Genomic DNA, 24,890 nt, shown 5'->3' with positions numbered 1-24,890 from the left:
TAACCACTGGAAAATGGCTCTTGTGGAATAATTAATTATAGAAATGTCTGAGTTCAAAGAAAAAGACCATTAAGGTGTTTTCCTAGGGCTAGAAATCATTATCTTCTGGATTGCCCTATAGTTTCATAAATGTCATAGACATTGGTGAAATAAATGATCAAAGTCTTGATTTTAGATTTTAGAATCATAGTGACTGAAACTTCATAGACTTGTAGGTTCAATATTATTAAATCCCTTTTCAGGAGACAGTTTGTGTCATCTTTAGTCCTGCCAACTTCTAGGAAGTCATATCTTTAATGCAGGACAAGGGTAGATCTTGTCAGATATGAGGAATAATTCTTCAGCTTAATTTCAACTAGTCCTGAGGGAGGTACTAAAAAATGATCAAATGTAACACTACCTTCTCAAAAGCTTTAGTAACAATAACCTTGATAATCACAGGGTGGAGATATTGTTCTATCCAAGATGCATTTTTGTTGACCTTGCCTCTTTTTCTTCACACATACCTACTGTATTTTTAAATAATTTTCTTATAAAATATATACTTGAGACCCTCATCTTATGATAAGAGTTTTACATAACTTCTTGTCTATAAAATTCTTCTTACTTGAGCTTTAAACTTTATGTGACTAGCACTGATGTTTCTGTTTCATAATCTGGTCTTATGCTGCATATTTATTATCTTCTGGTTTTTCCTTCCCTCACTATCTTACCTACATTCCTTTTTCTGCTTTGGTTCCCAACTTAGCTAGAGGATTTTATTCCTACCAAGGTCAGTATCTTTTAAATTTTTTTTCTTGAAAATAAAATTGCAAACATATCAAAAAGCATTAATAAAGGATTATGCAAAAAACAACTTAGGCACTGATCATATTTTAAAATCAGTTTTTTAATTATATAGTTACGTGTGTGTGTGTGTATTTATAGTTTATTGCCAATACTTTTGTTTGTTTTCTGGCTTTGTTTTCTTTTTTTTTTTAATTGCCAATTTCTAAAGTTCCTCTTAGCTCTGATACAAAAGATTGCTTGTTTTTGTTTTTTTGTTTTTTTTTTTTGGTTCCAGAAAATCTGGGTTGAGGGATGCTTTCTCTCCTTAAAGACAAGCAGTAAAGATACTTGGCTGTTCATTAGTAACTCATTTTCAAACATCCAGTCAGTGGGTATCACACATGGGTGACCCTTTCTGAATTCTAGGCTGGGTCACATGTCAGTGCTGAGTGATGTGGTTCAGACATGATGTTCTCCTGCCTGTCCACACATAACTCAGTGTGCAGGTTCTGATATTTGAGATCTTGGCAAACTTACTGCTCCTAAAATGAATTTGCCTGGTGAGGTGGCTCAATTTTCCTTTTCCATGGTAAGAAAAGAGGGGTGGAATGTAGTGTGTAATTTAAAAACAGTTACACACAAGCTGAGTAGTCAGGCCATTAGGTCAGAATTCTCTCAGGTATAAGGATTTTCCTATGCCAAAAAAGCCCATGGGCACAAGAAAATGGGGTGAAAGAATGAAGTTTTAGATCTCAGGGCAGAAGAGAATGAATAGCCTTCCCGTCCTAATTACTGCCCAGCAAAAAGGAGATGTGGTTTAGTTAGGCTTTCTGACACTGAGGCCCAAGAGTAAAAACATGTAATATTATGTTTTTTTCTTGTTTAATTGCCTACCCCTTGTCCTCCCCTAACCCCTGCCCCCCTTCCCTGGTTCATTTCTGATAGAGCCCCTGAATAGTATTGAAGTGGTTATAAATAAACTGATTTGGCACCGTCATTCTACCGCTGACTGGCGAAACATTGAGCCTGACACTTTAGGAAGTGTAAATGATCTCATGGCAGAAATGAAGATTAGGTTTGGTCTCTAACGGGGCAGAGTAAGGAGGTTTTTTGAGGAAAGGTGCTGATCTTTTTTGCCTGTTAAAGTATACAAAATGTTTTATGAGGTCTGTACTTTAGGACCAGTTGCTTCTAAAGGTACCTTCATTGTTCTGAGAGTTTTACCTTAGGAATTTCTCCTGCCTTGAGTTAAGCCTTTATTCTGTAACAACTAAAGTTTGTAAGAGAAGACAATTTTTTTGTGTTTTGACCTTTCCCAGAATGCATAGATGTAAATGTCCCTTGGACTTAATAGTCTCCTCTTCCTATTTAAAAGTAGAGGGAGGTTTTCAAAAGTGAAATCATGTCATTATGATAACACTTTATTATAATTATTACAATGAATATTATAATGAAGTGACAATAAATAAAAACATATTTGAATAAGAATCAAAGATTTAAGTCACCTGAATTTCATTAGAAGAAATTAATCTTCTTTGGAGTAGTCACCCAATATACTTTACCATACTAGGATAGTCCTCAACTGTGAAAACACTTGTTACTGATGTTCATAAAGACTTGTTGGACATAAGCTCTCATTCCAGTCTACAGCATGCCCTTCCCTCAACTTTTTCTTTTAAATTGAGATAGAATTTGAATACTGTAAAATTCACCACTGTAGTCATTTTAAAGTGTACAGTTCAATGATTTTTTTTTTTTTTTTGTATAGTCACAGTATTGTGCAGCCATCCCATCTCATTCCCAGACATTTTTATCACTCCCAAAAGAAACCCCGTAACCTTTAGGAGTCACTCCATTCCTCCCTTCCCCCAACTTCTGGCAACCGGTAACCTGCATTCTGTCTCTGTAGATATGCCTATTCTGAACGTTTCCTATAAGTGGAATTATATAGAGACATGATCTTTTATGTCTGGCTTTGCTTTCATAAAATTTATCCATTTTGTTATATATATATCAGTACTTCATTCCTCTTTATGGAGGAATATTCCATTGGATGTTTAGACCGTATTTGTCTATTTATCAGTTGATGGACATTTAAACTTTTCCACTTTTTGGCTTTTTTAGAAAACTATTCATCTATTTATGTATTTGGCTGCATGCGGTCTTGGTTGCAGCATGCGGGGTCGTTTGTTGCATCTCACAGACTTCTCTCCAGTGAGTGTGTTGTGTGGAGTTGGTTGTCCTTCAGCATGTGGGATCTTAGTTACCCCCCAAGGAGGAAACCTATGTCCCCTGCAGTGGAAGGTGGATTCTTAACCACTGAGCCACCAGAGAAGTCCCCACTTTTTTGGCTTTATGAACAGAGCTACTGTGAACATTCATGTAAAAAGTTTTGTTTGAACATGTCTTTAATTCTCCTGGGAGTGTATACCCGAGTAGAATTGCTAGGTCATATGGTAACTAATTCTATGTTTTTAACTTTTTAGAAACCCTCCCCTCACTTTTAATGCTATGTAAGATACCTGGTTCATGGCAATCATTCAATAAATGCTGACTTTTATTGTTACTATTTTTATTCCTGCCTTATTATCAAATTATAAAAAATTTTCCAACAGGTCTATCTTTTGGGGTTTTTTTTTTCCCTCTTAAATCCTATAGATAAATGCAGAAATGTACACACATTCTATTGGTGGACATTTTTTTTCTTGACATTTATTTTAATCTTCGATATAGACACTCAAGTTCTCCTCGGTATATGTAATGCCTAGGAGACTGAGGAAGGGACAGTACCATGAGATGATGAGCTAGAAGCAACAAGCAAGTAAATACATGGAGCAAAATAATACGTTGTTACCCGAGAGGGTCAGAAGGACATAGGATTTCCTCTTTTAATTTGCTGTTACCCATCCTCCTTGGGTCTTGGGTAAAGGGAAACTTTATAGGCTGGGACCATTGAGAATTTCTGTGACTGTTGAGATCATTAGAGTCTATCTTGAAAGTCTTTTTTAAAATATGCCACCTTGTGAGAGAATGAGTACTGTGGGATTGTAGGATTAGGTAGCCAGTGAGATCCTTTTAGAGCTCAAAGAAAAGTCTCCTTTTCTGGTAAACTTTAATTAATCCAGCAAGGCAAATCAGATTCTGCTCTTTGTCTTTGGCTTTTTGAATCATTACATAGTGCCATTTAACCAAGGAGAGGAGTAGTAATAATTGAGTTGGATACCTTATGAATCAGTATGTCGAATCTCTTAACTACAGTCTGAGGAGTCCATTAAGTTACTTAGTCATTGTTCCAAATATTCTTCCCAGAGTGCCGCCTCCTTCTTCATACGAATGAGCAATGATTAAGAGTCTCAGGTAAATGAGAAGATAATAATTTCTCTTTTTCAAACACGTATGCTAATAATAGCTACGTGGGTCTGTCTCTCTGTGCTGTGCTGATTAATGCCCATGGCCTCTGACAGGGATTGACAGCTCTTGAATGAGACAGCTGTCAAACGCCTGTCACTAATAGCATCCAGTGAGGGAGAAAATATCATTCTTAGTCACCTGTGTAGTACTGCACAATGTGACCCTTCTTTTGTACATTAAAATGTGACAATACTTAACTTGAAAATTCAGTTTCTTTAAGCAAATGAACTGAAAATAAAATTTCAGAGAATTTTTTTTTCCAAAAAAAATACCAAAGTGCCATGTAGAATATAGCTTTTGCCCTTTCAAAAGGAAGGAGTATAACTTTGGGCTTTCATAGAAGTCAGTGAGTTCTTTTGGAAGAAAGACTATCCCCTTGTCCCAAGAGATCTGCTAACATTTCTTAAGTACCTTCAGGATTTAGTTAAGTGCAGTGTTCCTGGAAGTAGCTGACTAGAGAAGATCTAAAATTTAGTCTAGGTTCCACTTGAAGTGTTACACCTAGCTGCTGAAACTCACCCTTTCAGTCTTGAATTTTAATCAAAATATGTATAACTACAACAAAGGATGAGATGGCTGGATGGCATCACCAACTCGATGGACGTGAGTTTGAGTGAACTCCGGGAGTTGGTGATGGACAGGGAGGCCTGGCGTGCTGCGATTCATGGGGTCGCAAAGAGTCGGACACGACTGAGCGACTGAACTGAACTGAAGTAGTCCTGATTTGAAATAAGAGCTGTCCTGGTATCTTACCTCATACTGTTTACTTATTTTTGCTGTTTTCCTTCTATTTTCTCAGATTAATGACAGAAATACTTTCAGTGCCCATTGGGCCTCTTGTTCTGAGCTATAACTAGGCATGTCTAGGGATTTTTGGTAACAACTCTACAGCTGTCTAAGGTACAAGTATGGATAAATTTGAAGCCGCTGTCTGGAGACCTAACACTGCCCTGCTGACTTGTTTGTTTTTGATGGTGTGATAGGTCTCCATGCCCTGGCATCCTCCCACTGTGCTCCTGGGTCATTCTCAAGAGGTCACATCTGTGTGCTGGTGTCCATCAGACTTCACAAAGGTTTGTAAGCAAATCTCTGTAGCTGGTTTAAAAGATCACAGATTTGTAGATTTTCCCAATACAGACTTTTACATTTAAATAAACATTTAAAGATCTAGAGGCCATTCAGGATCTATATCATCATTAATCACACATTCTGTTTTTTCCTACTAAGTGTATTTCTTGGTTCTTTAGAGTCATTCCTTTCCTAAACATAGAATTTAAGTTTTTAACGTTAGTAAAATTTCATCTTAAAATTAAGGTGAAAAGAAAATCTAAAGTGAAGAAAACTAGTGTTTCTGACTTTGTATGTATTTTTAATGTGTGTTAAAAGTAACATCTTGACTGTTCTTCACAGACCAGTTTGGGTTCTCACATGCCTGAAAATGCTTACTATGAAGTCTTAAAATGTTTGGCTATCTGTGACTAAACTATGGAAGAAGTAACTCTAAACTGTTATAGACACTTTGAAAAGAAGAAAATATACTACTCACTTTAAAATAATTTTTTAATAGTGATACTTCAAACAAATTTTTAAAACCCGAAAGGCAGAAGTCCCAGAAATTCCACATATATATAGGGATTTCATATAATAGTGTCCCCAGTTCCACTGACTCTCCCAGCCCCCCAACCTTTGGTCTCTGGGTTATTTTGGATTTACCGGAAATGTTCCTTCTGTGGAGAGCTCCATTTCGTCTATTATGTTTTAAAGGTTTGTTGCCTTTTGTGCCTATCTGTTTTTCTATCTTCTAGAATCCTCTCATGGTCTCATCTACTCAGGACATCCCCGCTGGCTTTCAAGTACTACTATGGATTTGCTTATTTCTATATCCCTGTATAGCCATTTCGGTGATGAGCTCATGATAGCTCAATCATTTTTTTTTAAATCATTGCTTTTATCACCAATAATTACATCCCAGTGACATTTTCCCTCTAAGTTTCCATGTGATTTCCAGTGAAATATCTGCTTTTAATGAGGAATTTTAGAACTTGAAGATGAATTTTTTCAAATTACTCAGTTAATCATATCATTTTTCTCCATCCATTGTATATTGTCCTTATCTCTATGCACAAAAAAGACTCAAAGGAAGTAGTAGCAGGGCTGTTTTCCCATATTCATTTAACGACCACCTTTTCAAAAGGGTCTTTAAAATAATTTTGTCCCTACCCTACAATTAGGAATGTAAAATACCCACTTTAAAGAAAAAAGGTTTAGACTTTGAAACTGAAAAAACTTGGATTTAAATTCTAGCTCTGAGCTGGGAGAACGGGATAGTTAGGCAGTTAGGGAAGGTCATGTGCACACTGCTATATTCAAAATGGATAACCAGCAAGGACCTACTGTATAGCACATGGAACTCTGATCACTGTCGTGTGCCAGCCTGGACGGGAAGGGAGTCTGGGGGAGAATGGATACATGTATACATATGGCTGAGTCCCTTCACTGTTCACCTGAAACTGTCACAACATTGTTAATCAGCTATACCCCAATACAAGATAAAAAGTTTAAAGTTTGAAAAATAAATAAATTCTAGCTCTGCCACTGAATTGTGGTGACCTTGGGCAAATAACTTTATTCTTATTTTGTAGATGAGGTTATTTGAGTGTCAGGCTTCTATATAATGAGTATTAAGTAAGATAATGTTAATTTTAGGACACTCAGACTTAATAGTTGCTCTGTAAGTAACAACTAGATAATAGACTATAGAACAACGGGGATCCCAGGCATCTCTTTGAGCGCTTAAATGTGTGTGTCTTCTTTTGGCCTCCCAGTAAGGAAAGGAAAACGCTGCCAGCCTCTTGGGGGCCAAGACTTAAGAGAACGTGTGTTCTTTTTTTCTCTCTCTCTTTAGTTACTGAAATAGAGAAATTATATAAACAAATGCTAGGGAACAGCTCTGGTACCAGTGGCCATTTGCCACAAGCTCTTCAAGCTGGACTTTCTCTGCCATAAAAGGCTTGGGACCAAGATCAGGAACGGTCAGATATTTTTAAAGGGGCAAAGGTTATTTTTAACTTCTTTCAGGCTAGTGAACTTGTTTTCCCAGATTGCTCCTTTACCTATCTGAAAAAGAATCTTAGGGAATCGTTTCATTCTACTTGTCACAGCATACTAGAGTCATGGGCTAAGTCAGATCTTGGGAGTGATCCCATTACTTGGAATAAGCCAGAACTTGAAGAATTCTGAAGAAAGTCATATAAATTGAATGTCAGTGACATAACACTGATCGATCACGTAAGAGAAAAACGACGTCTTAATTATGTATGTTTATAGTTATACAGAAGGTGATAATGATTTCCACAACTTCTTGAAAATAAAATGACATGAACCTGCTTTTATAGTAGAGCTTTAGGTTAGCTGAGAAATCACTGGTTACAAAAGTCATACCCACAGAGTATATATAAAGAAGAAACTAAAGGATCCACTTCTTTTGGAAATCTGGAATGATTTCTGAAAGCAAGGAATGAAAGTATCTGACCTTTTAGGTAGCATTTTCTATATCAGAAAGTTTAATTGTCTAGTCATGAGCCCTTAAAGACATGTCTACTTTTTACTTTGTTGTGAATCTTTGATTGAAAGTTACTAACTCCCTTTCTGGTTCTCTGTAGATTGCTACTTGCTCTGATGACAATACACTGAAAGTCTGGCGCTTGAACAGAGATTTAGAGGAGAAATCAGGAGGAGATAAACTCTCCATAGTGGGATGGGCCTCTCAGAAGAAGAGAGAGGTGAAAGCCGACCTTGGTAAGGATCCCATGCATTTTTCTAAGTTTTTTATGTTTTTATTGGTTTAGTTCTGCAGTACAGAATGATGAGCTAGATTTGATCTTATTTTAGTATGATTTTGAAGGAAAACACCATCTTACTGGCATTTTTTTATATATATTTTCTGAACACTATGTTTATTATCTACACAAGGCACTGGAATACAGTGTAGATTTATTTCTTTAAATATTTGTTGAATATCTACTGTGTTTTAAGCACTATTCTGATTTGCTGTGGATTCTGCAGTAATCAAAAGAATCAAGAATCAGAAATGAAGCTTAGATATTAGTTTGAGTCAGGAAACAAGTTAAATAAAATTTGCTTGTTAGGTAGTAATACATGGATTAGGGAAAAAGGAAAGCAGGAATGGGAGAATAACAGCATGCTGTTAAAATTTTAAATTAGGTGCCCACAGAAACCTCAAAAAAAAGATGGTGCTTGAGTACAGAAAGTGAAGTAGTAAGTCATGGCGGTATGTTTGAGAACGTTTCTGGCGGACAAAACAACAAACGCAAAGCCCCTGAAGCCGGAGCAGACCTGGCATGTTTTGTGTTCCTCAAAGAGGCTGATGTAGCTGTAATCCCTGTGGCTAAAGAGAGGACAGGAAATAGTAGTGGAAAATAAGGTTCTTGTACAATTTTGGCTTTTATTTTGATAGACAAAAAACTGTTGGACGATTTTGAATAGAGAAGTATACGATCTGACTCTCCTTGGTCATTCTAACTTCTGTGTTGAAAACAAATTGTAAGGGGATCAGGGTAAAACTGGAAGTTAATTTAAAAACTTACTGAAGTAACCTAGGAAACAATGGTGGTGACTTGGATCAGAGAGGTAGCAGACGATACAACTTTTAAAAGTCTTCAAATTCCGGATATATTTACATGATGGAGACAACAGAAGGTTCTTTGGGATCAGATATGGGATATGAGGGAGAGTTATCAAGGATAACATCAGAGTTCTTGGTTGAGAAGCTAGGATGGAGTAACCATTAACCTCTATAAGAATCACTGCAGGAGGAGCAGTTTAAGGGAGGGAACAACTGGATACGTTGTTTGATATGATTATTAGATATCTAAATGGAGATGTCAAAGAGGTGGTTAGATATTTGATTCTGCAGTTGAGGGCTAGAGTTGTAAATTTGGGATTTATTATCATATAGGTAAAAGGTAGCTATATATGGAAAAGAGAATAAGTCTGGGGTCTGAGCCGTGGAGCATCCTAATATAAGTTGGGAGAGAGGAAGCAGCAAGTACAACCAGAGAAGTAAGAGAAAAACAGAATATCGTATAAAGTAAGTAAAGGGAAGAGGGATGAATTTGGTTGAATGTTTTTGGCATGCCAAGTAAGATGAGGGCTAAAAACTGACCTTTGGATTTGGCAGTACAGGGGTTATTTAGCAACCTTGGTGAGGGCAATTTTTGGTGGTGTGTCAGTGGCCCGGTTAGTGTTGTTCAGGAGGATAGAAAGAGAGGAGGCTCTTTCAAGGAATCTTGCTAGAAAGCAAAGGAAAACAATGAAATGGTAGAGGACGAAGCAATGTTGAAGTTTGTTTTTAGTGAGAATATAGCATTTTGTATGTGATTAGAAGGATCCTCTAGTCCAGGAGAAAACTGATGCAGGGAAATTTGCTGGAGCAGTTTCCTTGACTGAGGGGATGATCTCAAATATACAAGATGAAGAGCAGGCCTGTGCCAGGGGTGTGGATTGTTCGTCCATAGTGATGAGAAGGCAGAAATAGACGCACGGCGAAGGTAGGTGGAGAAAATGGGAAGGTCAGAACTTGTGGAAGTTTCCGTCTTCTTAGTGACATTGGAATCAGGATCATCAGCTGATTAAGAATAAGGACTAGCGGAAGAGGTGATAGAGATTTGACGAAAGAAAAGAAAGTCTGAAATAGTCACATAGAGAATAGAAGAGCAAATAGGCCAGGGAAATATGATTGTTGAGCGAAGAATCAACCTGAGGCTACTACTACTCCTTCATTGAAAATGAGCAGTCGGTATGGTTGTGTGTCTGCTGCACAGGTACAGGCAGACTGTAGGTGGAAAAGTTGGTTTTAATCAGGGATGTGGTTTAAATCCACAAGTATGAAGTGAGTGGAGGGCCAAGGGAGTTGAGGACAGATATACCATCAGAGTTAAACTGGGTAAAGAGGGAAGTGAGGATATAATTGGACTGAGGGTAGAAGTGGTAGGGTCAGTGAACTGAGCGGCCCCTGGGCATGAAGAGCTGATGGCACTGAAGTGCTGAAGAGAACTGGGAAAATAGGTGGTGGTTGAAATTGAGATAGTGGAGGATTTTAGTAGTAATGGAGGTACTGGTAGTAATAAGGCCAAGGAATAAGAGAGTGAAAGGACAAGGCTGTTGTAGAAGAAGAAGGTCAAGAAAATGAGAAAACAGGATATTGAAAAGATTATGAATGTGGGTTTTGTCTGAACTGACGAGTAGAATTAAAGAGAGTGACAGGGAATCAAGAACAAAAATCTAAGCACTGAGCCAGCCAAAGGGAATCCACATGTTATCAATAGATAGTCATAAGCTTGAAATTCCAGCTTAAAACTTATGTCAGCCGTCAAGGCCTAAGGTAATGAGGATTTGAGGGTGAGAATATATGCTCATTTTTCTACTGACTTGTTTAGTCTTTTATAAGATACCTCAAGCGTAACTAAACTCCAGAGGAATCTTTCACTCTAAGTCTACCTCTATAAAGTGTTTAATTTTGGTTTCTGCTTTCTTTAAAAAAAAATTTTTTTTAAGTGTTGATACTTTTAACAAGTCAACTAACTCTACAGGGCTACATAAGGTAAATAGCATTCTTTAGATACCCTACCATAGTTCCCTTTTCCCAGGGTGACAACTTCAAATCTTTTAGCTAATTTTTTGATACTTATTCCTATATCTCTAAGTAATATTTGTGCATTTCTATCTCTTACGGGATTTTTTGTTGTTGCTTCAGCATTATCTATTGACATCTTACTCTGTGAGATGAGCACTTAGCTCTTTCCTATGTCCCCATGATTACCAAACCTCTGCACACTCAACATTCCCCTAGCTTCCCAACATAGGGTCATAATTTTGGTTAGATCGAGAGTTATTACTGTCATTGTATTTTCTATTCAGAATTTAGCTAAGTGGTAACTAGTTGTTTCTTTTTATTTCCTATACTTTTTTTTCCCCTTCAGACTTAAAAAAAAAGTCAAGATATATTCGCATACCACAAATTCACCTGTTTGTACAGGCCAATGTTCTTCAGTATATTCAGAGTTGGGCAGTCAACATAATCTAGTTCTAGTCTATTTTCAAGGCCCAAAATAAGGCTTCCAGTGTCTCCATAACCTTGCCAACACTTGTTATTATTTCTTTTTTTAAATTATAGCCATCTTACTGATTGTGCAGTGGTATCCCACTGTGGTTGTGATTTGTACTGATATTTTCATGATGGCTTATGATGTTGAATATCTTTTCATGTGCCTATTGGCCATTTGTAAATTTTCTTTGGAAAAGTGCCTATGCAAATAAATCCTTTGCCCATATTTTAATTGGGTTATTTGTCTATTGTTTTTATTGTTGAGTTTTATATATTCTGGATATAAGTCCCTTGTCATATAATGATTTATAAATATTTTATCTTATTCTGTAAGTTGTTTTTTCATTTTCTTGATGATGTCCTTTGGCACACAATGTTCTAATTTTGATGAAGACCTGTTTATCTGTTTTTTTCTTTTTGTAATTTGTGCTTTTGATGTTGTATCTAAGAAATCATTGCCTAATCCAAAGTCACAGAGATTTATGTCTGTATTTTCTTGTAGGAGTGTTTTAGTTTTGGGGCTACTGTTGATTTTGCGTTTATTTTTGTGTATAGTATGAGGTAGGTAAGGGTCCAAATTCTTCTGCATGTGGATAGCCCACGTTCTCAGTATCATTTTTCAAAGAGACTATTCTTTACCCCATTGAATTTTTTCAGCACTCTTGTCAAAAATCAATTGACCATAAATGTAATCTTGTCAAAAATCAATTGACCATAAATGTAAGGATTCGTTTCTGGAGTCTCAATTCCATTCCATTGATCTATAAGTCTGTCCTTATGCTGTTACCACATTGTCTCGATTACTGTACCTTGTAGTAGGTTTTAAAAATCAGAGATTCTGAGCCCTCCAATTGTCTTTTAAATTTTAAGATTGTTTGGACTATTCTGGGTCTTACATTTCTATACAAACTTTAGGACGAGCTTGTCAATTTCTGCAGAAATAGTCAGCTGGAATTCTGTTAGGGATTTCATTGAATCTATAGATCAGTTTTGGGAGTATTGCCATCTTAACAGTATTTTCTTCTGATTCATGAACATGGGATGTCTTTCTGCTGCCTTGTCTTTTAATTTTGCTTCCTAATTTTGAAAAAAAGAAAAGAATTATATAAGGGAAAAAGTCATCAACCTCCCCAACACTCATACACAATTTTAGTTAACATTTTGACTTATTTTTTAGATTTTACCCCTTTATCCATAGAGATTTTTTTGTTAACTGAGTCATGCTACGTATACATTTGGATTTCTTGGAGATTTTTTCACTAAACATGATATTCTAAGCACTTTCCTTGTTACCTTTTTAGCAAAACATTTAAATGTTCCATAGTTTACCTAGCTCTTCTCTTGTAGTTAAACATTTTATTTCCAGTGTTTTGTGGGGGGTGGGGGAATGGTTTTTTCTAAATTTAGGGTCTTCATTTCCCATTAAAATAGGTTCCCAGAGGTGAAATCTCTGTGTTAATGACTATAAACATTTTTGAAGAAAAATATGTTGTCTTTTAACTAGGTATTTCTAGGTATTAATTATTCTTAGTTTTGGAAACTAAGTCACAAAAAAGTTACATATGTTTACCGAATTTGTACCATATTAATAACATTTAGCCATTATTAAGTATTAGCATAGTTGTTCTAAAGACCTATTTGTATTATCTCATTTATTAGTAATTCCCCAAACAACCAAACCTGAAGCTCAAGGAACTTAGATTTGCTTAAAGTCACACAGCTGTGAAGTTATAATAGAACCAGTTCAGACCCTTGCAGTCTGATTCTAAAGCTCATGCCTATAGTACTGCCTCCTTTAGAACCCAGCACAAGAGTTTAGATGAAGACTGGTCCAGGAATTAGACCTAGATTTCTGTTTCTGGGTAATGCTAGAGTTACTCTGAAGAGCAAGAAAGCAACAACTTGACACAGGGACCAAAGGCTGGTGCACTGGCCGTTCAGGCCTTTACGCCAGTTCCCAGCGACAGACTGGCTGTTGCTAATCACACTGCCATTTTGAAAATTATGTTCCTCTGCTTGCCCAAGCTTCTAATAGCCACCCCAACCCTTCACTGCTGTCCTGGATTGCCTGTCTTCTCTTTTGGCCCTTTTAAACTTACTAGCTGGCAGGCTTTGAATCGCAACACACAGCCCCATTCCCTTCTGTCCTACTTTTCCCAGTCAGCACCTGCTCCATTACTTGCTATTCTTTTACTGTTTCAGCCAGCGATCTCAGCACTGTCAGGCCAAGGGGTTCTCTATCCTGTCTGTGCATCAGAAGCACTTGTGGAGCTTTTAAACAATTTGTATGCCTCCAGAAATTGTTAAGTAGGCCTAGAGTAGAGACCAAGTACATGTATTATCATAAAGCTCCAAATGAGTCCGATATGCAGCCAGACTGAGAACCTCTGCTAGGTATCACTGAGTGAAAAGATGATTATCTTAAAAAGAAGGAAATGTTAGCTGTTCTATCTCAAGTGCTTGCTGTAGACTTAAAGTCAAACACAGTACTTACACAATCTGTTCTTTGATGGCTGGAACTTGACCCTCATCCCTGTCAGCAGTAATGAAATTTAACAAACATTGTTTAATAATTCCTTGCTAGGAACTACAGCAGCACTAGACCTAAAAATGAGTAAATCATTATCACTTGCCCTCTGGATGCTCATAGTCTAATCCAGGAGGCAGCTACAAAAACTATAGTATATTGTAAACATTTCACCCAGCTATGTAAACAAAAGGGTTTGAGAACTTGCTTCCTGTGGGAGAGGAAGAAAGAAGTTTGTGAAATCTGCACAAAGGAGTTAATAACACTGTCATCAGAGCCTGGAAAAGAAGGGGTGGACTTGGCAAGAAAACCACGTGAACAGCGAGATGTGACAGTGCACACAGCTTGCTCAGGAAGCTGCTCGTGGTCTCCTGTAACAGGATCCTCGGGGCAGAGCCCCTGATCAGACTGAGAAGGTAGGGAGAGGCCAGATGGCAAACCTTCTAAAGAAAGGAGCTCCAAATGGACGGATGATTAGTGAACTCTATAATTCCTCAAAGGAACCTACTTTCATGAAGCTTTTAGGGCAGTAGCCCAGTCTGTGCCACCATGTCATCAGATACCATGCAGCACTTAGGGTCCATAGGAGTTGGGGCTGCACTTAGTAGATGAAGAACTAAAGGCATGCTGTGTTTTAAGTCTAAAGGCCAGTGTAGTGACTCGTATACAGCTGTTAAAAAGGCTGGATTGCATCTAAGTGTACTTCTATGAAGAGGTGTAAAGAGAAGAGAAGATGTTCAGAGAAGAGAAAATTGCAGAATGTGTATGTGTGTGTAATCTTTAAGTGTGATATACATATACCTTTGTGAGTGCTAATAGGTACATAGAAAATAGTGGAATACACAGCAGCATGAGAGTGAAATGAGACGGTTGAAAAGAAGACCTTTTGCTTGTTAACTTATTCCCCTCTGTAGCTGTTCAGAGAAGGGAAGGAAAGAAAAAGAGAAGAAAATTGGATGATAACATCCTGAAGAGGATACAGCTTTTCACATACCAGATTTTCCATTGGCCTTTAGTAGACACTTCAGATTTCTGCCACTGAAGTGTCAGAAACATATATTTGGTTTGTCTCTGGCCCAACTTTTCCTTCTCCCTGAATCCTGCCTTAGAATCTGACCCATGGTATTTTCGGACTTTCTGCCCTAAACATACTCTTCAGCTCAATTTAATGAAACTGATAACTGTAGGGGCTGTGCATTGACTGTGGACCTGCACTGAGGAGTGAAGCAAATGAAAGCTTCTTCTCTCCGGAAGTAGTAACAGTACTCAGGCTCTAGAAACATGAGTGTGAGAGCCATCACCAAACGCCACATGCTGCTGCTGCTAAGTTGCTTCAGTCGTGTCCGACTCTGTGCGACCCAATAGACAGCCCACCAGGCTCCCCCGTCCCTGGGATTCTCCAGGCAAGAACACTGGAGTGGGTTGCCATTTCCTTCTCCAATGCATGAAAGTGAAAAGTGAAAGTGAAGTCACTCAGTCGTGTCCGACCCTCAGCGACCCCATGGACTGCAGGCTTCCAGGATTTTCCAGGCAAGAGTACTGGAGTGGGGTGCCATTGCCTTCTCCGAAACACTGCATGGACTGGTCCTAATCATTAACCCCCCTTCTATAGCTTGTTATGATGACATGGGGCTTTCTAGTGATGATCTTTGTTGAAGAAGCTGTATCACTTTGTCTCTAAACATACCGTTGATGAGAAAAGTTTAGACAAAAGTCAGTTTGTAGAACTTCTCTGTCTCAAGGATAGGCTGTTTGAGTAGGGAAAAGCAGAAAGTAAAATGTACAGGAAAACTAACTGACCAGAGTTAGGACTTGTATTTATTTGAGTATAAATACAACTAAGTAGTTAAACTGAATTAAACATCAGAGTTGTAGTACTGGGTAACTGAGAAATAAATGCCTTTTCCTTGTTATCTGAAGACTGGAACCCTTTTTCAGAAATCTGGAAAGCTCGGGAGAGTGAGAAAATACCATGTCTGTGTCAGGTCCTCAGGAGGAAGAAACACGAGGTTTATGCGAGTTTGCCTGAAGTACTGGTCCTGGCCTAGAGACAAGGGGCAGGACAGATGGAGCAGAGTGCTCCCCACAGTGTGATTCGTTTTGCATCGCATTTTGGAAACGTTCTTTGCCATTGTTTGCCTGTGGAAAATCATAAATTGTATATTAAGGTGGAAGGCACACGAGGCCTGATAACCTTAACAAGTAATTGATGGGATTACCTTTGTGGAGATTAAAAGCTATCTCCATTGAACAGAACAGTTGTACCCAGGTGACATAGTAAGCGATTATGCGGGAGTGGAGACCTGTGCACTCCTGACGTGCGGTGCCTCTCTGGCCCAGCATTGCTTAGAAGCATCACAGAAATACTAAGAGCAGCACTACTTAGGGAAAACAAAGTGTCGTTAACAACCCTGATGTCTTACTGTTACCTTAGAATACTTTGTAGCTGTTAGAAATGGTACAGATCTGTGTTACTGTGGGAAATGTTCATGATACATTAAGAAGCAGGTTACTAAGTATCTTGTACATCTTGGTCCCATTTTTATATAGAAAAGCTTGAGAGATATCATATGCATAAGTATAAAAAATGGTTCACCTGGATGCTTTTAAATTCTTCTTTTTCTGTATTTTCTAGACTTTTACAAGCATATGTTTTACAACAGGGTGTCTTAGGGGCTGGCAGTTAGGAAATGGGAAGAATCAAATGATTTATGTGATCCACACTGGGGAGTCAGCCCCTGGATGATTAAGTTAGCTATTGACATAATTTTCTTTGATGAGAACCCCGGGATATTCTGTAGCTTTCACCTCTGATTTTTGTGACCTCTTTGGTTTCTCAGTGGCAGTGCCCAGCAGCCAGAGCACTCCGGCCAAAGCACCCAGAGCAAAGAGCAGTCCGTGCACCTCCTCCCCGTCGTCGGCAGCCTGTGCTCCGAGCTGCGCCGGGGACCTGCCCCTCCCTTCAAATACACCTACCTTCTCTCTTAAGACCCCTCCTGCCAAGGCCCGGTCTCCCATCAGCAGAAGAGGCTCTGTGTCCTCCGTCTCTCCCAAGCCACCCTCATCTTTCAAGATGTCCATTAGAAACTGGATGACCCGAACGGCTTCCTTATCACCACCCGTCACTCCACCTGCTTCCGAAACCAAGATCACGTCTCCCAGAAAAGCCCTCATACCTGTGAGCCTGAAATCATCCCAGGCAGTGGCTTGCTCTGAGTCTAGAAATAGAGTGAAGAGGAGGCTAGACTCCAGTTGTCTGGAGAATGTGAAACAAAAGTGTGTAAAGAGTTGCAGCTGTGTGACTGAGCTTGATGACCCGGTTGAAAAGCTTCATTTGGATCTGTGCTGCCTTGCTGGTGCCCAGGAAGACCTTGGGAAGGACTCGCTAGGTCCTACCAAACCAAGCAAGATCGAAGGAGCTAGTATGAGTGTCTCTGAGCCTCCTTCTCCTGCCAGTCCTTATGCTTCGGAAGGCTGTGGAACGCTACCTCTTCCTTTGGGATCTTGTGGAGAAGGCTCTGAAGTGGTAGGCAAAGAGAATAGCTCCCCAGAGAATAAAAACTGGTTGTTGGCCATGGCAGCCAAACGGAAGGCGGAGAATTCATCTCCACGAAGTCCATCGTCCCAGACCCCCAATCCCAGGAGACAGAGCGGAAAGACTTCTCCAGGCCCGGTAAGTTGGCAGCGATAGAAAATGCATTTCCTAACTTGGCCAGGGCAGGCACAGATGCCTTCTCAGAAGTCAGAATGCTTTTGTTTTTTTAAGTAAATCTTTTTATTCCTAGGATCACCAGGTTTAGTACATAAAAATATAGGACAAATATTGCATGGGACATATTTATACTAAAAATTTTTCATACTGCAATGTTATTTGTTTGAATTTCAAATGTAACTGCATGTGTCCTGTATTTTCTTTGGCAATCCTGTTTACTCCAGTTAAAATCCCTTCTGTCAAAGTCCATACCCCTCAGCCCTTTTGCCCAATTGTTTAAAGCCTTCTTCGTCCTCTAGGATATCAATTCAAAAATAACTTCCTTCTTTGTTTGACATTATTCCCTCCCACAACTCCTTGCTTTTTAAAAGTCTGCCTCACCATCCCCCAGCTCCTGCAACCTCTTTTTATAGATTTCCTTCCCCTTTTTATAGAGAAAGCTATAATTCATGGACAAGTTGCCAACATCCACAAATAGATTTTGATTTTGTAATTACAGCTTATGATTATTTAAAATAAAGCAAAATTAAGATACTTACAAAGCAGTTTTAAGTGCAGAATCCTTCTAGAGTTATATGATTTTTTTCCAGTCTTTTATGATCATCTTGCTCACACTGGTATTTTTGGCAACTCACCTGTATCTCCCTTTTTTTTAAACATTCATCTTAATTTTACCTATCTTTTCATTAAACTTAGATAATTTCAAAAACAGATATTGCTGGCAGAAATACCTTTGTGAACCTTGAAAAGCTTGACTCAATGATGGAGGCAGAAGTAGCTGTGAGCATTGGGTGAGCTGTGGGCACCAGTCAAAGAAAATAGAAAGCTTCTGCTACTCAGGTTGCAAGTTAAGGATGGAGGCAGGTTAAGGAAGTTTCTCCCGTAGCTCTTTCTGTATTAGCGAGAAGGTGGAAGAAATGAAACCTGATCCAGGTATCATGACCAGTAAGATCTGCCCTTATAAAGGGCAGAGATTGGATAACCTTAGGCCAGTACTAATTTAACAAATGTTCATAACCCGCTCCTACTGTCAATAAGCCTATCCCCTAATTTTAGGAAAGATAAACTAGAAATATTTTAAAGATTACTTCAAACACAAAGTCCAAGGCCTTGCTATAGAGTATAAAGGGGAAAAAAGGCTGTAAGGAGTCTTTCTTCTCTCAGAATTCGCACTGTAGGTAATCTTTGCCCCTAGCCAAAATTCCTATTTTTTTTCAAGGGAGCTGGTCTGAGTTATGTGTTAGCAGAAAAACAATTTCAATAAAAAATTATTTTCATGAATGTGTACATCTTAAGGGCATTTTAAAAAATAGTCTAAATAAATAGATAAAAAATATCTAAGATATTTCTGGCTTTATAATTTCAACCTTTTGAAGCTAAAGTTTCTTTAAAACATTTTTTTTCTTTATGTACATGTTGATAAAGACTTCAGAAAAGGGTAGTATCTGCCATTTGAAATACCTATCTCGTTTGTAAATTTGGAAGGCTTATTTACTCACTTATATCAAAGAGGATGGTAATTGTAACCTCTTTGGTTCCTATTATGAGGCTTAACTGGTACATATTTTCCATTCACATGAAAAATCTGTTTTCTTTTCATGCATGCTGCCTTCAGTTTTTCTATATTTGGTACAAATCAACCAAAAGAGACATTGCCATCAAGTAATTGAGACTGAAATCTGGCTACATAAGCAAATTTCCAGGCATCCTAACTTAAAATACCCATAGTGATAACTTGCTGAGGTAATAGCTGAACTTTATCTTAGAAAATCTCTGAAATCTGAACTTTCTTCTTCTAGGTCACCATTACTCCCAGCTCCATGCGGAAAATCTGTACATACTTCCATAGAAAGTCCCAAGATGACTTCTGTAGTCCAGAACAGTCAACAGAATTATAGATTCTCATCTGAGTGAGTTAACTGAAGCTTGATTCATTAAAACAAGATAAAAAATTCAAGAGTGACTCTAACTCTGGTTTTAAGAAAGCTACCATTTCTTCATGTTTAGTGAAAATCGTTTTGACTCCAGAGTTTACCTAGTCTGGTTCCACTACCATAGTTATGTGCAGCTTCCTCAGAGTGAACGCTTTGTTTAAATTTCATGGAGTAAGTTTGCCACTCTGTAACATTTTGAATGATGCATCTCAAATGATGTATCTCCTGTACAGTAGTGACATCCCAGTTTGTAGAGGCAAAAAAACTAACAAGGCTTGTCTCTTCTGCTCTGAGACTGCACAGCTGAATGCCTCTGCAGGCCACAGCAGGAGGCCTGTCTGTGAAGGTCGACTGCCGAACGGGACCCTGGGTCTCTGCTGCCTCTAACACAGTAATACAGTTTCACATAAAATATATAACCTTTCACTACGTTTTTGTGGATTTTTTTAAGTATGTGGTTAAATACGATTTTTAAGATAAGTACATTTATATTGATTCAGTATTAAAATACAATCTCTTAAGTTAAAATTATCTTTATTTTAAAAACAGCTATAAATGTCAACTTGTTGGCGAAACTAGAACACTAGCAACGTTTGTCTTTTCTCCCCCCAAATATATATCCCGTATATGATCTGAGGTTTTCAATTTTTACTAAGCAATCTACTGCGTTTCCAACCCAACTTCATGTTATGATTTTTGACATTTCCTGGAGGAAGATGTTTATAAAATCAGTAGTCATATGCTGAAGCTGGGGTTTGAATTTAGTCTTTGGTTTTTTAGGGGCTGCTACTTTAAAAAAAAAAAAAGCTATCAAATTTTAAGAAAAAGTATTGATTTCTTATTGATATTTTTATAAAAGTGTAAGTAGTTCCTATACTGAAAATCCAGAACCTAAAAATTAAATCTTTGCTTTAACTTGATCTTTTGGATTCTCTTCATATACTAAAAAGCAGTGATTGTCTAGTAGAGCCCTGAGCCAAAAAGTCGTGGAATTTTCTCTATAGATATTTAACATAGAGTATATAGATGACTCTCAGTTAATAATGTGCAAAATATCTTGAATATCTCTTACCTTAACAGTTATGTATCAATAAGCTTGAAATGAACCATTGTTTTCTATTTTAGCCCTTTGTAACCTCATAGAAACAAGCTTCATGTATTTTCTATGTACTATGTCCTTAGAAGGGAGTCCCCTTCCACTCATGAAACTTGATTCATTTTATCCATTTCCCTAAGGACTGTGTAGACTTTATTCATATATTCTGTCATTTTAAAATGTATTCTTAATTATAACTCTATAATTCCTTTGATTCTTGTAAATTAAGCTGTATCTGCGAAAACTACATAGGTCAATTAAGCATGGATTCTCCTGGTTTTATCCAAGGAGAAAAGTAAATAAAAGGCCACAGAAATGCTGTTTTTGTAACAAAGTATGGCGTAGCATTAACTGAATGTTTAAGAACTCTAGTTATATTTGATGTTTGATTTTTGAGTGTTCAACTATGGGAACGTGTTATTTATGACCAATACCTGCCAATAACACTGTCTCTCTTGATTTGAAAGCCTGTGACCCATGAAGAAGAGAACTAAAGTAGATGATTTTCTTCTTTGTGTCTCTGCTCATCTCCTGACAGCTCTACTGAGTGAAATTGGGGATAAGTATGGCTGTCAGAAACTGCTGAGGGTCTAATGGGTATAACATTCCCACTTGGAAAACTAGTACTTCAAATAGGTGCTGAAGGTCAGTGAGCTAAGGTAATAAGCTAATAATTATCCCTACTTGTGTCCCTGTCAGACTTTGAGCTGCTTCTGAATAAAAAGCCTTTTACCTGATCTGGTGTTCTTTCTGAGCTTTTGCATTAACCTAGAAGCAGTCTGTCTACACAAAAGAACTATAGTAGTAATCAAGAATCCCTTCTACTTGTTCATTGAATAAAATTTATTTATTCCCAAGGACATAATCTATCTAGCTCAGGCTGAAAGAAGTTTTAATACCTCTTGCTTGATCAGACCTTGAGCATTTAAGATGGCTTGGATTACTTGATAAAAGAGGGTGGAGTGATGTAGTTCTTTTTCTAAACAAGTATTTCCAGCCCAAGCTTTTCTATTTGAATACACTCCAAGCACTGTTACTACAAAGCTGTGTTAGAGTTTCCTTTTGGCTGTTTCAACAGCGGCTCTTAATTTACTTTTGGGAGGGTTGACTAATTAGTCCTTTAAAATGCCTCTTAATCTAGGCTACACTTTTAATTGGTGATAAAACCATGTGTAGCTGCCTCCAGGGTTGCAGAAGGCAGATTGAGCTCACCATCCTTATCCCCAGCCTTAATGACTTAAAACTTTAAGACTTATTTTGGGACACCCTGAATAGGAGGCATTTTTTAAAACCTCAACTGTCCAGTATGGATGTCTAGAGATAACTTTGAGAGAGAGAGAGGAATAGGGCTTCCCCAGTGGCTCAGGGGGTAAAGAATCTGCCTGCAGTGCAGGAGACACAGGAGATGTAGGTTCAATCCCAGTCAGGGGATCCCCTAGAGAAGGAAATAGTAATCTACTCCAATATTCTTTCCTGGAAAACCCCATGGACAGAGGAGCCTGGCAGGCTGCAGTCCAAAGGGTCTCAAAGAATCAGACATGACAAAGCATGCAGGCACGTCGTGTTCTTGTATAGGTCACACATATCAGTTTAACATGTATTTTGAGAACCTGTTGTAGCAGACACACTGCCCTTAGGTCTGTTTTTCCGCTACTCCTAGTCCCTAGAGGGACTGGACTTCCTCTCACACTGTTCTTAAAGCAAAGGCCCAGCAGCCTCACAAAGAGAATCGGTTCCACAGCTAGATGGTGGGGGCATCACCTTACAGAGGTGCTTCGGAAGAGACCCTGGGAGAGGGTGTCAACTGACGGGAGGGTGTCGACTGAGTTGTGTCCTCCTTGGGGCCGTGCAGCAAAGCTCTGCTTCGTCATTCTATGAAGGACCGCATTGTGACCCAGCTGAGCATTGCACCGCTTCCCACACATGTCTTCAGAGGAGATTCTCTGCCTGCCCTCAGTTTGGGTCATGCCACATCACAGATTAACCGGTTACTCATTAAAGTCTTAGGAGTTGTGGGAGAACCAGTATTAGGCATGAGCTCTTCAGAGGTTGCTTGGAAGTTACAGGCAGGCCAAACACAGCGTTTTGGATGTGAAATGAGTCAAATACTTCATTAGATCCAATGCCAAGAATACATGCCCAGCTTGTTATAAGGGACCCACTTTATCGTTTAAAGTGGTAGGAAAAACCTGTTTTTATTTCTGAGCTACGTTTGAGGGCATGTTGCAAAGTGTAAAGGTCATTAAACAATGATGTAAGGTGAACTCAGCCTTTAAAAACATTGCTGGGCAGCCTGTTGGGATCAGTATGCCTGCAGCAGATAGGTACAACACAGATGAGAGCTGTTACATTATTGAAGCACAGGCTTCTTCCATCCCCAAAGCTCCTCCCTCCCACTTCCCTGCTAAGCCAGGGAAGAGGACTTCAAAGATATATAACCAGGTTCTTTATTTTGAATTTCAAAGGTTTAATACTCCATTTATACCCAGTTTCTCTTTAATTTCCTTAACTTGCTACATGCCCTTTCCTGTTTTGACATTCAAAATAGTTCAAGCCATTTTGTAGAATATGAATAGTACATTTCAAATGCCTTTGATTGGAAGGTATTCAATTCAGCCAACACTTATTTATTCATCACCTGAGTGCCAAGCCCTGTGTGAGGCACCTGGCACAAGAACTCTGCAGAGTTCTTGCCTTTACTTTTAAGTTGTCACAGGAGTCACTTTATATCTGTGGCGCTTCAGCAGGCCAAAGCCACCATTTGAGGGACACAGGCAGATATCAGATTTTCAAGTCCTGTGAATGAAGTCGTGAGCAGCTACAATGTAGCAAGTGCTGGCTAGATGCGGACTTCCCTGCAGCAGCTTCATTCACTGGCCACTTAAACCATCTTTAACTTTTCATGAGGATAGCAGGAAATGCTATCCTCATGAATGTTTTTGTTTCAAGTGTTTTGTTTTTATCTGATGACATTTTAAAAATATTTATTTGGCTGCGCCAGGTCTTAGTTATAACATATGGGATCTAGTTCCCTGACCAGAATTGAACCCAGACCTCCTGCATTCAGAATGTGGAGTCTTAACCACTGGACTTTTGGGGAAGTCCCCTCATGCATGTTTCATATATTCTTTACAACCTTGTTAAATAACAGTTAAAAACATGATCTCTAGGCTGAGCTGCCCAGCTTTGGTTTCCAACCCTAGCTGTGTGACCTTGGACAAGTTCCTTAACCTCTCTGAATCAGTTTCCATGGGCTGTGTGGTTATTACAAGTGCAGCTCCTAGGACAGTGCCTAATAGCACATAATAGCTTAAATTTATTGAATGATTACTGTTAGCTGTTCCCATAAGGTAGGGAGGGCAGGGGTTAACTATTTTTGATAAATGGATAGACAGGTTTAAGTAACTTCAGTAATTTCTGACTTATTCCTATTCCACTACAGTTGTAAGTCTCAAAGTTACGGGAACCAAATCAGAATCGCCTGGGAAGCTTTAAAAAAAAATGTCTCCTGGGTCTCCTAGTCTTAGCATTTTTCAAAAGGAGCAAAGAGGACTCTGGGGAAAAAAATTTCCTTTTCCCCACATATTTGAGATAAATGACTCTTACCAGGTATATATGAAAAATACAAGGTTATTTCCTATACTGGCTCAGCCACAGTTTAAAGAGGCTATCATTTGCAGATCTGTATCCTGAACTCAGCCAAAGACATTGCTCACACCAGGCCACTCTCCCATTTTCTGAAGGCTGTGCTCATTTTTGCTACATTGTTTAAGATGTGTTGGCCTTTAGGGAGGAAGCTGCTGCTGGTCCGCTCTTAGAGCCAAGTCTTAATTGCTTGTTCCCCTATTGTGTTCCCTGGCCGGTGAGAGAGGAGGTGACACTCAAAATAGGCCATTCTGCTCTGTCAGTCCCTCTGATTTTGTAAGAAAGGTAGTTGCTGAACATCTGGCTGAGAAGTATCCTGGAACTCTAGATTCTTTTCCCTCATTTGAATGAGATCTTCCCTGGGTTCTTTTTCGAGGCCAGTGGTACTTAACTGCCATTATCACATCAGTGCCAAAGTGCCAGCCATGAAGGGTTGCCCTTCGGTGGACAAACTCAGCACGGGTTCAGTTGGCACCCGAGTACCAGCCTGTGCTGCCGCTATTGCTGTTCAGGACCCTGGTTTCCAGTTTATGAGAACTTTATCTTAGTAGGGGCTGGCATCTCCCTCTCACGCCGGACCTCTTCATGGGTTTTTGCTAAAGTTATCAATTTGGATGAAGATGTTAAGAGTTTTGAAGTCAGAGTCTAAAAGTAATTATACAAATGGACCC

The 24,890-nt window shown here is 38.7% G+C and overlaps 1 protein-coding gene across 1 annotated transcript in view; it reads left to right on the top strand.

Moving 5' to 3' along the window:
- Nucleotides 1-21,311, top strand: part of DTL (denticleless E3 ubiquitin protein ligase homolog) — a 50,354-nt gene extending 29,043 nt beyond the window's left edge. The window contains exons 12-15 of the mRNA XM_027565657.1: nucleotides 5,163-5,252; nucleotides 7,842-7,977; nucleotides 16,673-17,505; nucleotides 19,344-21,311. Of these exons, the coding sequence (XP_027421458.1) occupies nucleotides 5,163-5,252; nucleotides 7,842-7,977; nucleotides 16,673-17,505; nucleotides 19,344-19,442 (1,158 nt within the window). The 3' untranslated portion in view covers nucleotides 19,443-21,311. The remainder of the gene's footprint in view (nucleotides 1-5,162; nucleotides 5,253-7,841; nucleotides 7,978-16,672; nucleotides 17,506-19,343) is intronic.
- The last annotated feature ends 3,579 nt before the right edge of the window (nucleotides 21,312-24,890 follow it).

The sequence above is a fragment of the Bos indicus x Bos taurus genome, chromosome 16 (assembly GCF_003369695.1).
Source record: "Bos indicus x Bos taurus breed Angus x Brahman F1 hybrid chromosome 16, Bos_hybrid_MaternalHap_v2.0, whole genome shotgun sequence".
NCBI classification, from domain to species: domain Eukaryota; kingdom Metazoa; phylum Chordata; class Mammalia; order Artiodactyla; family Bovidae; genus Bos; species Bos indicus x Bos taurus.
This window is presented reverse-complemented; position numbering and strand designations above follow the sequence as displayed.